The sequence below is a fragment of the Gavia stellata genome, chromosome 23 (assembly GCF_030936135.1).
Source record: "Gavia stellata isolate bGavSte3 chromosome 23, bGavSte3.hap2, whole genome shotgun sequence".
In the NCBI taxonomy this organism is placed as follows: Eukaryota; Metazoa; Chordata; class Aves; order Gaviiformes; family Gaviidae; genus Gavia; species Gavia stellata.
In genome coordinates this window covers 1226164-1242037 of record NC_082616.1, presented here as the reverse complement: position 1 = coordinate 1242037, position 15874 = coordinate 1226164, and the positions used below count along the sequence as shown (strand labels likewise).

The following is a 15874-nucleotide window of genomic DNA, read 5'->3' as shown; positions in this document are numbered from 1 at the left end:
AACGAGGCCCCCCTCAGAGCAACGAGGCCCCCCTCAGAGCAGCCCCCTCCCTCAGACCCGGGGCTTTCGAGGGAACGGCACATCTCCCCCCGCCCTCCTCTTGGCTGCAGGAGGAAAGGCGGGACGGGAGCGACGGGGAGTGACGCGTCGGCCAGGGGAGGTCACGTGGGCCAGCCCCCTCCCCGCTTCGGCCGGGGGCAGCTGGAACCGGTTGGCGGCCGCGCTGCGCCCCCCCCCCCCCGCCCCGCGCTGTCGGGCGGCCCCGGGCAGCGGGAGGAGGGGCAGGGAGCCCGGGCGGCGCTGCTCGCTCGCAGCCCCGCACAAAGGGGTCGGAAAGCGGCTGCAGCGCTCGGATAGGTCAGTCCGCGCCGCCGGCCGGGGCTGGGGGATGTGTGGGTGTGTGTGGACTATGTAGCGGCGGCGGCAGGGGGACGGTTGAGGCGTGCCCCTGAGGGGACCCGGGGCCTGAGGGGCGTCGGTTGGCGCCGCGGTGTCGGGAGGGCGCCGGGGGGAAGCCGTGCCACTGCCCCCGCGGGAGGTCTTGGGGGGACGGTGCGGGGAACTGCCGGGGCCGAGCCCTGAGGTCGCCCCGACCGCGGGCAGGCAGCCGCAAGCCGGCTGCCCCCCCGCGCCCACCGGCCCGGGTCCCCTCAGGCACCGCGCCTTTCCTTAGCCCCGCCCCTTCGCTCCCTCACCCCGCCCCCAGGCGCCGCCCGGCCCGGGGCTTTCGAGGAAAAGGCAGCGTCTTCCTCCGCCCTTCCTGCTCGCTTCTTATTGGCTGCGGCGGGGAAGGCGGGGCCGAAGCCACGGGGAGCGACGCGTCAGCCGGGGAGGTCACGTGCGGCCACCTCCTCCGCCCCTCCCCGGTTCGGCCGGGGGCAGCTGGAACCGGTTGGCGGCCGCGCCGCCCCCTCCCCTCCCCCTCCCCCGCGCTGTCAGGCGGCCCCGGGCAGCGGGCGCGGACCCCGGCCGCGGGAGGAGGGGCAGGGAGCCCGGGCGGCGCCGCCCGCAGCCCCGCGCAAAGGGTTTGGGAGCCGACAGCGGCGCTTGGCCAGGTCAGCCCGCGCCGCCGGCCGGGTATCGCGGTGGGGCCGTGCGGCGGCGGGGGACGGCCGGTGCGTGCCCCGGGGGGAGGCCTGGGGCCTGCGGCGGGTCGGCTGGGCTCGGCTCGCGCCCCGGCGGCGGGAGGGCGCTGTGGGGAGCGGTGCCGCGCTCGCTGCGGGCGGTCGCGGGGGTGCGGGTCGGTGTGCGGCGACCTGAGGGGAGGGATGGCGCTCGGCGCGGAGGGGATCGGGGGGGAGAGTGCGCGGTCCGGGGAGCGGGACGGCGCCCGCAGCTTTCCCGGCGGGGGGGTGGCTGCGTGCCCCGTGGCGGGGGGGGCGGGAGGAGAGAGGCTGCGTGCCGCTGGGGGTGACCGGGGGGGCCCGCACGGCCCGGGGCGGGGGGCATCGCGCCGGGAGGGCGGCAGGCGCGCCGGGCGCTGCGGCGGCCGTGCCCCGGGCTGTCACCCGGTGAGCGTGGCTTGGCGGGCTGCCGGCCGGGGACACGCCGGGCCGGCGGGTCTGTTTATTTACGTCCGCGGCCAAAGCCCTCGCCCGGGGCCGCCCCGCGGCTGCCGCATTATGTAGGCGGCCGGCAGGCTGGGACGGGGCGGGCCCGGGGACGCGGCGCGCCGCCTCCCCTCCGGCAGCCGGGGCCGCGGCGCCGCGCCGTGCGGGGCTTGCGGTGGGGCAGCGGCCCCCGGCGGGTCCCCGACAGACCGGCCGCGGGGTGCGGCGGGCCGGACACCCTGCGGCGGCGGTCGGTGGGGGTGTGCGGGCTCGGCCCTGCTCTTCGGCTCTGCTCTGGGCTGAAGGAACACGCTAGCAATGCTAACGGCTTCTGTTTCGTGTTCTTGATCTCATATGGGCTAATAAGGCAGCTCTAGATTGGCTTTGTTACCTGCTTCCTAACCAGGCTGTTGCAGGAGGCGCAGATTCATTTTCCTGGTTTTTTTTTCTTCCTTTCTTCTGCTTTTTCAATCGACAGCTTGTCTTGCAGGGTGTTAGTGTTTTAATTCATTAAAGCATGCGCTGTTAGAGGGAGATTGGCCTTCAAAATATTTTAAATGTTAATGGTAGAGTGAGATAGTTGATAAGTGGAATTGCTTTTTATCATAAAAGATATTTTTCCAAATACATTTTTATATGTATTTCTATTCTAGCACCGTTGCCTGTAAAATAACTACAGAAGATATTAAAAAATCAGGGGAACGCTCTGTCTTGAATAGAAGCTGCTAGTCTAAACTGCCGCATAATTAATCTCTTAGAAAAGTGGCTTGCTTCTCAATAAAATGGATACAGGTTTTGAAAAACCTTTAAAAAAGTTGTTCGTTGTTGTATTGAGTACTGAGAGCTGTGGGGAGCGTTGCACATGTATTTGTCCATGTCATTTCTCAGTGAGGAATGTTAGTGTGATCACAAAAAGCTAAATTGCTACTTGCTTAAGATCTTGTCAGTCACACGTTAATAATGAACAACGCTTCAGCAAAGAGAAATCAGAGCGAGGCCATTCTGGTTTACTTGCAAACCTGCCCCAGCCGTTTCCTGTCTTTTTCAAGAACTTTGTCTATAAAACTGCTGTGACGTAGCTAAGACAGAAGAGTCTGCTGCATGGACAGGAATTTAAGAAATGCTGAAAACCATTACGTTCCTGTTATTTAAAACCAAGCACCTGTTATTTAAAACCAAGCAGATGCATTATAGGTGAACGCAGTATGTCAGATAGGGATCTTGTGTTTGATTACCAGGGCTGGCTTGGCCCTGCAAATGGGTAGTTAAATTGATACTGAAAATAGCATCTCAAAGATATTTTTCTCTATTGCTTCTCACTAATGTGATCCTGTTTCAGAAATAGTACTCAGGCTTTGCTTCTTTCTAAATGTCACCATAGTGCTATTGATAAAATTCCTGCCTTTGAATCAGAACAGCATGTCCAAATCTTGTATGCAAGTTTGTTTTCTGTCCAGTGTTAATACTGCAATGCAGTATGAGAGAGCTGCTGACTTTGTGGCTGTCCTTCTCGCGCAGTCAAGGTGTGGGGGGGAAGGAGGGGGCAGGAAGAACCTTCTGGTTGTTTGGGTGAAAATGAAGGAGTTGATGCTGTAATGCTGTTTCTAAAAATTCCTCTCCAGTTGTTGGAGTCAACGTCCTGACAAGCATATGCTCTGACCTTTTTCTAAAATCCAGGTGTTGTCGACCATTGTTACTTAATCATATATACCTCTTTTCTTACTTTAGATGTACTTCATAATATTCTGATACCTTGTTAGGACCAACCACAAGCAACAAAATCTCTTCTGCACACTACAAGTTTAATTAGATTTGAATAGTTATCATTTAAATAGTAAAGGTATAGTCTGAAGTAACGCGAGTCGATACTTTATGCTTGAGAGTCTAATGCTGTGAGTAAAAATGACAAAACGGTGTCTTAAACCAGCAGTTTTGTGTGCTTAGGCTCCTATCTCTTCCTTGTTCAGCACAGCACCAGATCTGACGCGTGGTGGATTTGCTATTGCTGCGTATAGTACAGCTTTCAAGAAGGTAAAATGTAAATACAGTACCTTCTCCCACAGTGCGTGGTGGTGTTCAAATGCAGGCTTCCCGAGGGAGGTTGTGGGGACTGTGGTGCCCTGCATCTGCTCTGCATCGGCCCCGCTCCTGCCAGCGTGCACGCTCAGCTGTCGAATGACATGGCTGGGACGGTGGCACCTTTCCCTGCTTCAGGCTGGAGCTAGACCTCTTCTTGGTGATGATAAGTCTCGTGAGTCTGTACTTTTGACGTGGAGAATGTCTGCTTAAGATCAGAAAAATAAAAGCAAAAGCTACTGCAGCCTTCTAGTCCTTACCCTTTTGATCTTTCTATGCAAAAAAATGGAGAGATATTTTAAAATAATTGTGCATACATTTACTTTTTGCAGTACCAGTGGTCTGCACTGTGGTCTGAGATGACATGTGTGCTAACGGTATGAAAGAGCCTTTTTGTGCACAGATGGTCTTTATTTTTCTACAGATAACTAAGCAAATTCAGTAATACAGTTGTTAAAAATATTCTTACTTTAAGAACCAGGTGTTTGAAAGTATTAAAATGCATTATGGGAATATCATGGCACCTAGGTACCTAGCTGTCTCATTTTAACTGTCTGTCTAATTACCTTTGAAAAATCCCATTAAGTACCTATAAAAAATGTATATACCTGGATATCGTAAAAAAATTCACCCATTAAAAAGATGCTTTTATAAGCTGTATTTTACCCTCACTGAAGAATCTGTGTTGCGTATTATCCCATCATCCTTAAACATAATGTTACCCAAGAGAGTTTTGGGTTGATAGCTTTAAGTCAGAAATTTCTACTAATACTTCAGATGGGATGTTGGGGCTTTTCAGGGGGTGAGAGGGGAAAAAACGTAACACAGCATATTTCGGTGTAGGTCTGCTGCTTTTCGGCTTTCTCATCAGCATGTTGCCAAATACTGATTATCCTCAATGGACTAAGTCCATGCAAAGCATCGAGGTCTGATATGATCTGGGTCATCTAACTTCTAAGAGGTTAAATGAAGTTGTTTTAGTTCACACTCCATTAGATGCATCCTAGAGAGGACAGAACTTGCAAAACTTTGGATTCCCTTCATGTACTGGAAGAGCAGCATTTTCCTTCCTCTTTAATCTTGAAGTTATTTTTGTTGTGAGTTCTGATTATTTTCAATAGAAATCTTCCCTTCAGGCCCCTCCAATTGAGAAAGTTAGTGTAGAACTTCTTGAGGCTTGGTCTGTTTGTTTCCCCTCTCTTCCTCCATTAGATGTCAATGTGTTTTTTTCCTTCTGCTGCTGAATATAACCAACCATTCTGCAGCCCTTACAGCCAACTCACAGTTGATAAAGTCATCTTTCCATTCAGATCTATCTTAATATTGTTGCCTAAAGTGTTTCCTGCCTAATTTTGAAAGCTTTCTGTCCTTACAAGAAAAAGAAAGTTCAAGGCCTTCAGGCTTCTGAGTCTCTGCAGTAGAAAAAAAAATGATCACATCGTACTTCAAGCCTGTCTCAAGCATCGCCCTTACAGCGTTAGAAGTCAGAGCCTTGCAGACCTATTTGAGTTACTATTAAAAATCTCACTTGTATTGGGAGGGAGCATGTCATCTGGCTTTATGAATGCTATGAATTTTTATGAGTCGAAAATTTGTTCAGTGTTTGCAAGCTAGGCTATTATATTCCAAGATCGTCCCAGATTACTTGGTGTGTATTTATCTAAGCCTGAAATACTGAATATAGGATATGGGACAGCAAACAGCCAATACCTCTTAAAATATATTGGAAAGTTTAAGGAAATTAAGGGGGAAATAATCTACTAAAGCTGAAGGGTCATGAAGGGGTTTTATATACCACCAGACCTGTAAGCCAGAAGATTCAAATGAACTTCAAGCTTGGAATTATTAAATTAAGTCCATGTTCTGGTATATTTTGACTACAACCAAAAATTATCTTGGTCTTCACCATCCATGATGACCTTTGCTACCTCATGTTGGAGGAAAGCTATGGTATTTTGTGATACATTAATAGTTGATTGTGTTATGCCAGAAGGAGAGTCTGAAATGTCGTCTTTTCTCATCTTCCAAGTGCCTTCAGGGGTCCAAGGCTGTTTGCCTGCATCTTCTAGAAATGTCCTTCTAGAATCTGGAGGGGAGAGCTTGGGTTCTCTATTATTAGGGAAATGCATTACTTCCTGTCACTCTTGTACTCCTTCAGGTGCCCATGAGGAGGAGAAAATTGAAAGGGAAGCTTTATAGGCAATATTAGAACAAAGAGTACATTTTTTCTCTTCTGTTCAGCCTGCAGGGTACTATGATTAAAATCTTTGTTGCTTTTCTTTTGGGTGGATGAAGGCAAGTAAGTGGATTTCTGAAACTGCAAGATTCCCAGTTGCTTTTCTTCCTGTCTAAGACCATGAGGAGAGCTTTGTCTTGTGGCAGGGGAACCAAGATTGCCCATGACCCTACCTACTGGGCTGTTGATCTTGCCCCTGCTCTGGAAGACTTGCAGACAGCCTATTTTATACAGTGAGGTCGGTTGGTGGGCAGGGTTACCTGAGTCAAGCTTTTGAAGGCAGGACAGTACAGCCCCAGGACTCAGTGCTGCTGCTGCGGTGCCATCAGCATCACCTTGGGAAGCCTCCAGAGATTGTGAAAGGTAAGGGTTTGCTTTGCGAAAGGAAGAGAGTGTGAAAGAATTGAACTGTGACATGACGGGGGAAAGAACATGTTTTGGTTGTAAAAGCAAGAATCTCTACGTAGAGAAGCACTTTTTTCTTTAGTGAAGTGCTGATACCATTGTGTGAATATGTACCTGGCTGAGACCTCTGTTTTTCATGAGGAAATGACTGAGATTCAAGTGTTCATTGCTTGCTTACATGTAGTGTAGTACATAAAGGCTGACCAGAGGGATGGAGTGGGACTTAGGATGAGGGGCAATTGTTTGCACCCCAGGCTAGCACTTGGATGCATGTAGTTGCAGCAGATGTGAATTCAGCTTTAATAGTTTTGAACCCGAGGGCTGCTTAAAAATGGTTGTGGCACAGGGTCTTCTAGTTCGTAAATCTGCTCAGTTGACTTGATTAATATTTGCTGATTAGGAAGCGTTTAACATTTTTAATGTAACTGTTTTAACTTGTTTCAGTTCCCCTAAGCGGACCGTTATGACCTCTCTGAGCTGAGGATTCTTCACATTCTCCCAAACAGTCCATCTTTACAGGTGTGGGGAGCAGAGAGGATTTTGTTATTCTTGGTCAGCTGCTTTCTTGAGGCAGTACTGAAAGACTGAAGGAAGGAACTTGGGGTTCAAAAGATTGCCTGACACCTACTGGTCAGAGGATTTGATTGTCTAGGGTTTCTTGCCATTTCTGGGAATTAAACGACTCCCTCTTCTCAGGAACCATCAGTAACTAGACAGTTAAACCTATGCTTTTTTTCCCTAAATAAAGCATTTTCGTGTCATGTCTTGAAAGTACAGAATGCTTCATAAGTTTATGATAATATACAACATAGGCTTGGTTCATTAACAAAAAGCAGATCTATTTTTTCCTTGCTGTGTGTTACGTACTGTGCTCTGCTAGAAAAGCTGTTTCTTCAAAATGAGGGGTAGTACTTTGACCCTAAATGTGAATGTAAGTGCAGTTCTGCTAGAAAAATCATGCCTGCGTTTGGTGATGTACACCAGAGTTTTTCTTCTCCTGATATACATCCCTTGGGCAGGTTGAATAGGTTGTCAAGATAAAAAGCCTTTTGAGCAGAATGTTGACAACTTTACAAAATCAGTTTATCAAAATCTCCTCACAATTTACTACTGTTATATAAAAAATAATATTCTTTTGCTAGGTGGTTTAGAAAAGCCCACAAATGTCTTGCAAGTAGGTACACAGGATTTTTACAAGATTGGCTAAAAGCTTTATAGACTTAATAACATGATTTCAGATTTCCTCTAGGAACGGATGGGTAGTTAATTAATTTGGAGTAAGGCAGACATGCTGGTTTTCGTCAAGTTTAATTTACAGTCATGTTGCATTGGCTTTGGAAACAGCTTTTTTTACAAGGCAAAAGCCTGTTCTTGCTTTGGAGAACTGGGTTCAGGCTTCAGCTGTCACTTAGCTGCTTTGTAGTCTTTGGCAAGGCTTTTTGCTTCATCTCCCCTTTGGCTCTTCTGCTTTTTCAGTTAAACTGTGTCCAAGCGAGGACAGTCGATGAACGCAACCAAGGTTCTGAACTATTCAGTGTCATCATAAATGCACAGTAGTAGTTTATATTCTCTGCTTCAAACTGAGATTTTTGTATCACACTGGACCAGTTTCACAAGTCCGGTTTTAGTTGCAGCACTGAAACATGCTGCGCTTCTGTGTCTATAAATAACTGCTAAAAATAAATGCTAGAATGTGTAACTGTTAACATACAGACTGCCTAATGACACAGACATGACAAAGTTCATAAGGGGTGTGCCCTTCTTCGAATTCGTGTTTATTAAGTGTGCTTATTTCTAGCTTCAGTAGTTTGGGGTTTTATCATTTGCAGAAATGTTAGTTGTAAAAGATAACTTAGAGAATTGGAATATATGACCAGAAGCATCTATATTGCAACCGTTTTCTTCCTCTCCTTTTACCACTGAGAAGTCATCTCTCTTGACATGAAGAGAGGGAAATAAGGGAGGAGAAAAAGGGATGTAAAGGCAAGGCAGCAATAATTAGAAGAGGAATAGATTGAGAGGAGGAGGAGGAGATCCAGAAGAAAAATTGTAGGTGTTTAAACTTCAGACCTTAACTAACTGTCTGATTGCCCGGGAGGAATGAGGATTGATTATGAGCTTTTTTTCCCCTCTATATTTTTTCCTACTTGGTATCTGACTTTCTTTAGCTTTTCTTGCTTCCAAGGCTTCTGTTAAACTACCCTGTGCTCTTTGAAGGCAACGGCTTGTAGTAGAGCTAATAAAAGGAAGATTGCTCTCTAACGTCGTTAGTTCTTTGTGGTGAATGGAGTGAAATCCAGTTGGCGGCCGGTCACAAGCGGAGTCCCCCAGGGCTCAGTTTTGGGACTGGTCTTGTTTAATACTTTATCAATGATCTGGATGAGGGGATCGAGTGCACCCTCAGCAAGTTTGCAGATGACACCAAGTTGGGCAGGAGTGTTGATCTACTCGAGGGTCGGAAGGCTCTGCAGAGGGATCTGGACAGGCTGGATGGATGGGCCCAGGCCAATTGTATGAGGTTCAACAAGGCCAAGTGCCGGGTCCTGCACTTGGGTCACAACAACCCCATGCAACGCTACAGGTTTGGGGACGGGTGGCTGGAAATCTGCCCAGCAGAAAAGGACCTGGGGGTGCTGGTTGACAGCCGGCTGAAGATGAGCCAGCAGTGTGCCCAGGTGGCCAAGAAGGCCAACGGCATCCTGGCCTGTATCAGAAATGGTGTGGGCAGCAGGAGTAGGGAGGTGATGGTGCCCCTGTACTCGGCGCTGGTGAGGCCGCACCTCAAATGCTGTGTTCAGTTTTGGGCCCCTCACTCCAAGAAGGACATTGAGGTGCTGGAGCGTGTCCAGAGAAGGGCGACGGAGCTGGTGAGGGGTCTGGAGCACAAGTCTGCTGAGGAGCGGCTGAGGGAGCTGGGGGTGTTCAGTCTGGAGAAGAGGAGGCTGAGGGGAGACCTCATCGCTCTCTACAACTGCCTGAAAGGGGGTTGTGGTGAGGTGGGTGTTGGCCTCTTCTCCCAAGTGACAAGTGACAGAACAAGAGGAAATGGCCTCAAGTTGCACCAGGGGAGGTTTATATTGGATATTAGGAAAAATTTCTTTGCTGAGAGAATGGTGAAGCACTGGAAGAGGCTGCCCAGGGAGGTGGTGGAGTCACCCTCCCTGGAGGTATTCAAGGAACGTGTGGACGTGGCATTGTGGGACATGGTTTAGTGGACATGGTGGTGTTGGTTGGTGGTTGGACTTGATGATCTTACAGGTCTTTTCCAACCTTAGTGATTCTGTGATTCTTCTAAGGCTGTTACTAAAGGATTGATGACCAACATTGTACTGGAATAAACTGCTTTTGTCCTGTTCAAAAATAGCAACAAAAACATTCTATTTGCTTGGACCACAATGATACAAAGGAATGAATTTGTTGCAGAATTAACTTTGCAATGCTCTCATGTGATTAGTATGATTATTTTGTAACCCATGTCCAAAGGAATATACTTGGGTGATGACAGTTACTCTAGCAACATCTGGACTTTATAAATAATATAGAAGGATATTTTACATCAATAGTGTTTCTGCTGTAATGGGGAGAGTGGGATTCTGCCAGCTTTTTTCCATCAAGTTATTGTGTATTGGAGAAGGGTAGAAAATTGAAGCAGGGTTCCAAGTACTATCCTGGCTACAGAGGCTTTAGGCAGTCCCTTCCTCTGGTGGTGTTTTGAAGTCTGCTTGGTGCTTCTAGTTGCTGATGCTTCATGTGAAAGGCTGGAAGTACTGGTCGGGGCGCAGAGTCCAAGGTGATGAACAGCTCACTGCCTGTGTCAGCAGAGAGCTGTCATCTGTCATGGGTTCTTCCCCTTTTTCCTTCAAGGTGGTAGTGCTTATCTATGAAACCTTTCTTGTGTTTTGAAGAGGATGCTGAAGAATAGCATAGGGAGACAGTCAGAAGTTACTGCTTGCCAAAGGTCTTAATCTTAAGTGTCTTATAATAAAACTTCCAGTGGCCTCTTTGGGAGTAAAATTAGTCAAAACAGGGGTTTTTGAAAAATCTCAGCTTCAGACTGATGAATGCTACATGGTATTGATACTTGCATATGGTATTTGATTTAGTAGTCTTTTTCTTGTGCTACTGTTGCAACAGTGTCTTGTGCAACCGGATGCTATTTTCTGGGTCTGCTGCTGGTTTTAAAGAGCTTTCTATTTTTACTGCTCACTCAAACAGTAACATTACTAGTGGCTTGTTTCCCTGTAAGTGGTGGGATTCGTGTTTCCTCTTAGGACAGCAACAGATGTAGTGTATTGTTCCTGAAATGTAGTATCTTTTTCCTCCCACTATAGGAGATTTCAGCTATCCTAAGAAAAAAGTTCTGCAAGTATGACCTCTTCTCAAGTCACTTTTGAAGTAAGAGGACCATCAGTACCAGGTACCCAAATCATGCTTTCTTCTTTTTATATGGTTTAACTAGAAGAAAACTGAATAGAAGAATGTTCAAAGGCTGTCTTTTCTGTTTTCTTCAGAGGTAAAAAACATGTCAGTTCAAATAGTAAAATGATAAGTCATTGTAAAATACAGTAATTTCACATAGGAATTTGAAAATTAAATTTGGGAATTAATTTTTACCTTTTTCTTCAAAAAACGATTTTCATACCGTGCTAGAGATTTTGATGCTAACTGAAATGGTTATGATTGCTTTAAAACCAGTGTTCTGTCTCTGGTAACTTTTTATTCTATGGGAAGGAGTATTTACATTCTGGACCATGATAGTCAGGCACGCATTGACGTGTTTGTTCTGGTTTTTATTCTCTCTGCATCCCTGTTGAAAGTTCTCCATAACAACATGTGACCTCTCCTAGGACTTAAGGACAGAAAGAATATGCAGCTTAATTCAATATTCTATGTGTGCAAAAACGTGTCAAATAAGTTCTGTAACCTAAATGAGGAACACAAGGTGTCAAATCATGTAGAACACCAAGATATAGTGTTGATAAATTCTGCTTATTACTTCGAAGGAAGGACACCAAAAAATAATTGGTGGTTGCCTAACAGAAGCAGATGAATGTGGGAGCATGTAGAGATTGGCAAAATTCCTGTTACAGACAAATACCAGATGGTATACGTGTCTGTTGTAGTTGGGGAAGAAAAATGATAAAAACATGTTAAAAGTTTTGACATCTGCCCCATGTTAGACCTCTCCTGTGTTTCTCCCATTTGACTGGGAATTTAGGAACTGAACACTGACAGACAATGTGGACATGAAGCCTTTAGTAAGGAGTAGTGTTTTTATAGCATTCTGGGGAAAACTTTAAAATTCAGGAATAAATTGACCTTAGATCAAATGAGGCTACAGAGCACTGGTGTGGCTGTATAATGGAGTATTGCAAACTGTGCTCTTTGTGCTCTGTTTACAGTGTTGCTTCCACTGTTGTGATGGCACTGTCACTAGCAAAGTTGACCTTGGATGTGTAACTTTTACTGGTAACACCAGCAACAAAAATTAGCATTAGAGAGAACTAGATCCTGCCTCAGTGGCTGGTTACACGGAAGTACCTGAAAATACCTATCATATGTATAGCATAAACAGGTGACACAGAAGGTTGCTTCTGCTTATGACAATATTGATACTGTTGTTTTTGACTGGGGAGAAGAGATTTGAGATGCAGCAGTGGCAAGATGCCGTCTTGTGAAAGAAGAGAGGTAGGTTTTCAGCACAGTTCTACAAATGGCAAAATTTCCAGTTTATTTGGAAATCGTGTGCTGATTTTGTCAGATCACCATGGTGAGTAGTTAGTTGGTTATTCAAGTATTGCCTTTTGTGTGTTGTACCTTACTGAGTGATAAGTATTCACTGAATGTTCACACATTTTTGTTGGTTTAAAAAAAAAAACCAACAAACCACCAGAAAACTATTCTAGCTAGCTGCTACTAAGAGGAATATAATTTAGAGGGCACTTGAGAGATTGGCAGGTGTGTACTAAGATGTACTAAATGCTGCTGTTTTAAAGGGATATTAAAAGAATTTTAGTTTAATATCTCCAGTCAGAAATTCTAACTGTGTGGTATTCAGGTGGTCTCCCCCTGCCCCCCGCCTTTACCTCCTCCCTGCAAAAAAACCCCATAATATGCCTCCGTACAGAGTGGAAAAGGTAAAGCACCTGACCTAGGCAATTGCGTGCAGTGAATTGCATAGCAAGTATACTGGTGCAGCTGATTTTTGTCTTCATTTGTATGCTTACAGTGAGCATCCAAAAAGCTTGGATTTTTTTTAATGGTTTGGAACAAAGGATTTTATAAAAAAAGGGGTTGTAGTTCAAGACGTTATCAAAAATTATTTCAGTAGGCTGTTTTTAGGAACAAATTAACTTACTTAATTCCTGGCTTTTGTAAATTTTTTGCAACCCCTGGGTCTGCAGGGGTTGCTTTCATAAACAAACCTGGTTGTTTAGATTAACCTGTATAGCTGGAAAAAATGGACACAATTTTAGAGGCATAAGTACGTCCTCAAAACTTTTATTTCAGACTTGAAGTTCCAGCTATGGTATTTGGCTTAGTAAAAGGTAGTGTATCTTTGTTGTTTTATCTTGCCTCCTTTGTATCTTCAGATTATTGTGGCTCCAACACTACTGCTACTACTTTCCCAGTTTGAGAACATGAAATCACCATCACAGATACTTGTATCTTGCTTTTCTTAAGATTAATGCTATTTTTTTTATCTCAGAGTTTTCAGCTGTCAGTTTGAGCCTTGCTTTTTCCTACTGAGGCATGCAGGATGGTTCTGGATACCCACTCCCTTTTTTCTCAAATGGTCCATCCCGCCCCCTCCGTATTAGGGGCTAATTTAACTTCAGATGAATTTCCTCATGTCTACTTTGGTTTAAAGGTGACTTTGTCTGAAACTTTACATTTAGGCATTTCCTGTTAGAGGCTGAAGTAAATTTCAGTATTTTATTATTACATTTTATTTAGAAGTTGCTCCAATACTCTGGTGGTTCTTACGTTTTATATAGCAAGACTAAAAGGTTAAGCAGATGGTGCATAAATATACTTAAAAGTTCACATACTCTCCTTCTACAACAGATGTTTTTTTCTTGTGTCTAAAAATATTGTTGAAACTCTGTAAAAGCAAAACACTAATTTGTCCTTTCCGTTTGTATTTATCATTGTTGTTGTTCTTACAGTCATGTGTGTGTGTATCTGTGTGTGTGTGTGTGTGTGTTTTATATTAAAAACAAGGATAAGTTGCAATGTTAACTTTAACTCCTGGATATCCCAGAATCAAGCATTCTTATACTGTTATAATCTTTTGTGTTCTTCCTGTATGTATGCATTAGGGTAGACAGAGTGTGACAATTTAATGTTGGTGGTTTTTTTTTTTGTCTGTGTAACAGCATTATGTTTTTATATCCAATAAAAACCAGAAAGCATAGCAGCAAAATTAATTTTATTTCTCACAGGAATAAAATTAAATTGATGTGTTGTCTTGATATTGATGCTAGCAACCTCTTATTTGTTCCTGCTTTCTAGATTATTGGTCTGAATTTCAGAGAATTATATTTTTAGACATTTATATTTCCTCAGTACTGTGTGTGTATATATATATTTTAAAAAAAAACCCTAAACAGTATACAGCATATGGGAAAAAAACTGGTTCATCTTGACAATAAGCATTTTATAGTGAAAATCTGCCTGCTGCATTTGCAGAGATTTTTGAACAGTATCACTGCAGGAGGATTTGGAAGCCAGCCGTTTTAAGGGCTGGGGTTGTCAGTAGTCCCTCTCTGTGAGGTCTTTCTTCAGGATGGAGAAGAAAACACTGTTGTAATTTTTTTTTTTTGGGGGGGGGGGAGGAAATTCCTTTCTGAACCAAAAAGAGGGAGTTTGGATGGGTTTTTAAAGTATTTGAAGGTTTGACCATGTAGGCTGTACTTATTAATTCCATATAGGTTTGAGTAATGATGATTGTGGGTTTTTTCTGTTTGTTTGGTTTTTTGTAGGAGAGGTTTTTGCAATATGCGGGAGCTGCAGTGCTTTAGGAAATTGGAATCCACAAGTTGCAGTGGTCCTCCAAACTGACGATCGGTAAGTTGGGTTTTTTGGTTTTTTATTTGTTCCCTTTGAAGTAGCTGGAGTTCTGGAGCAACAAATTATTCTGGCTTTGAGTTTGTAAACTATTGAGCTATATGTACTGTTAGTAAAACTCTCCAGAATGTCTTGTGTTGCCTTTGAACATTATGAATGCTTAGGAATGTGTCCAAGAAAATGTTTAACTTGGGTATGCTTTTCTAGGTACAGATGATGCTTCTACCATTGTGGCTGGCGTATTTTGGTAGTTTAGTTGTAGACATTTTGAATAAGAAACTGCTATGGATAATTCTCAGTCCCTTAACTATACAGCAAGTTACAGGAAATGTTTATAATGTTTACTTTCTTTTTAACCTATACAAGTTATTATTGTGGCTATAAAGAGATGGGGAGAAGATTATATAAAATGAGAGTTGCATTAAAACTCTTAAGTGTTTTCTGTGTATGTAAACATGAATGTAAATGAAGAAAGTTTAAATGCAGCAGAGGAATTCAGTGTTTTCTTAAAATGGTGCCCTGCCTACTGCTGTTTGTATGATGCAGAAAAATAGAGCTCGCAGGGTGCATTTATAATTCTGTCAGTGACTTGCTGTGTGATCTTGGATGAGTCCTTGAATTATTTCATCATGGTTTTCCCATCTGTTAAATGATGATGAGAATTCTCGCTCTGTTAGAGCACTTCAGATCTGTACGTTGGAAAGTGCAATTTCACTTCTAAGCATTTATTGTGCTTTGTGCATGTTTGGCTAAGTTACCTTGTAAAAACCTTTCTTGCAGCAATATGCTAAACTTTATTTTAGAATATCACTTAGGACAGACATATATGTTTTTTCTTTTTTTTCCCCACAGTCAATTATGGAAAGCTACTGTAGAGCTTCCTAGAGGAGTTCCTGTTCGGTATCGGTATTTTAAAGGGTACTTCCTAGAACCTAAGGTATGTACAACCTTTTCTATTTTAAGTTGGCTCATCCTTAGTAAAAAAATCTCTAAGGATTTTCTGAGTTAAACTTGAGATTTTAGAAATAAATCTTAAATTGCAACATGTGAAACATTAAAACACTTGGGGAAATACAAGCAGTTCACTTCTGGAAATACATGACCATATGCTGTTAACTTTAATTATTTTTGTTAAATTGTCTTCTCTCTTTTACCAGTGTTAGTTTTAAAAATTCCAGTGATAGTGAAATGCCTGACATTATTATAAAGTTTAAATGATACAGTGAAGTTCTTGTTAGTTATAGTGGGGCTGTAACAACTTCTACACTTAAAATAGCATATGGACTTCAGCAGGGCAAGGTTCTCTAGCATGGAAGCAAGCGATAGAGGGAGAAAAACGGTTGGTGTGAGCAGATGTATTTAAATTTGCCTAATCTACTACAGTTTTTAAAATTACTGCAGAACTTTTTGGGGAAGCATGAGAAGTATTAACTAGCTTTTGTGCTGCATAATTGACACGTTAATCTCTTGGAGTGAAAAGGTAAAACAAGGAATGCGGCATCCCAGTGTTTTCTCTAGGTTTGTATATAGGTATTTG

At 44.2% G+C, this 15874-nt stretch overlaps 1 protein-coding gene across 2 annotated transcripts in view; it reads left to right on the top strand.

The window, feature by feature from the left end:
- The first annotated feature begins 1013 nt into the window (after window positions 1-1013).
- GPCPD1 (glycerophosphocholine phosphodiesterase 1) overlaps window positions 1014-15874 on the top strand; it is a 47390-nt gene continuing 32529 nt past the window's right edge. For both annotated transcript variants that reach the window (XM_059828494.1, XM_059828496.1), the window contains exons 1-4: window positions 1014-1055; window positions 10599-10684; window positions 14253-14337; window positions 15190-15274. In XM_059828494.1, the coding sequence (XP_059684477.1) occupies window positions 10636-10684; window positions 14253-14337; window positions 15190-15274 (219 nt within the window). In that variant the 5' untranslated portion in view covers window positions 1014-1055; window positions 10599-10635. The remainder of the gene's footprint in view (window positions 1056-10598; window positions 10685-14252; window positions 14338-15189; window positions 15275-15874) is intronic.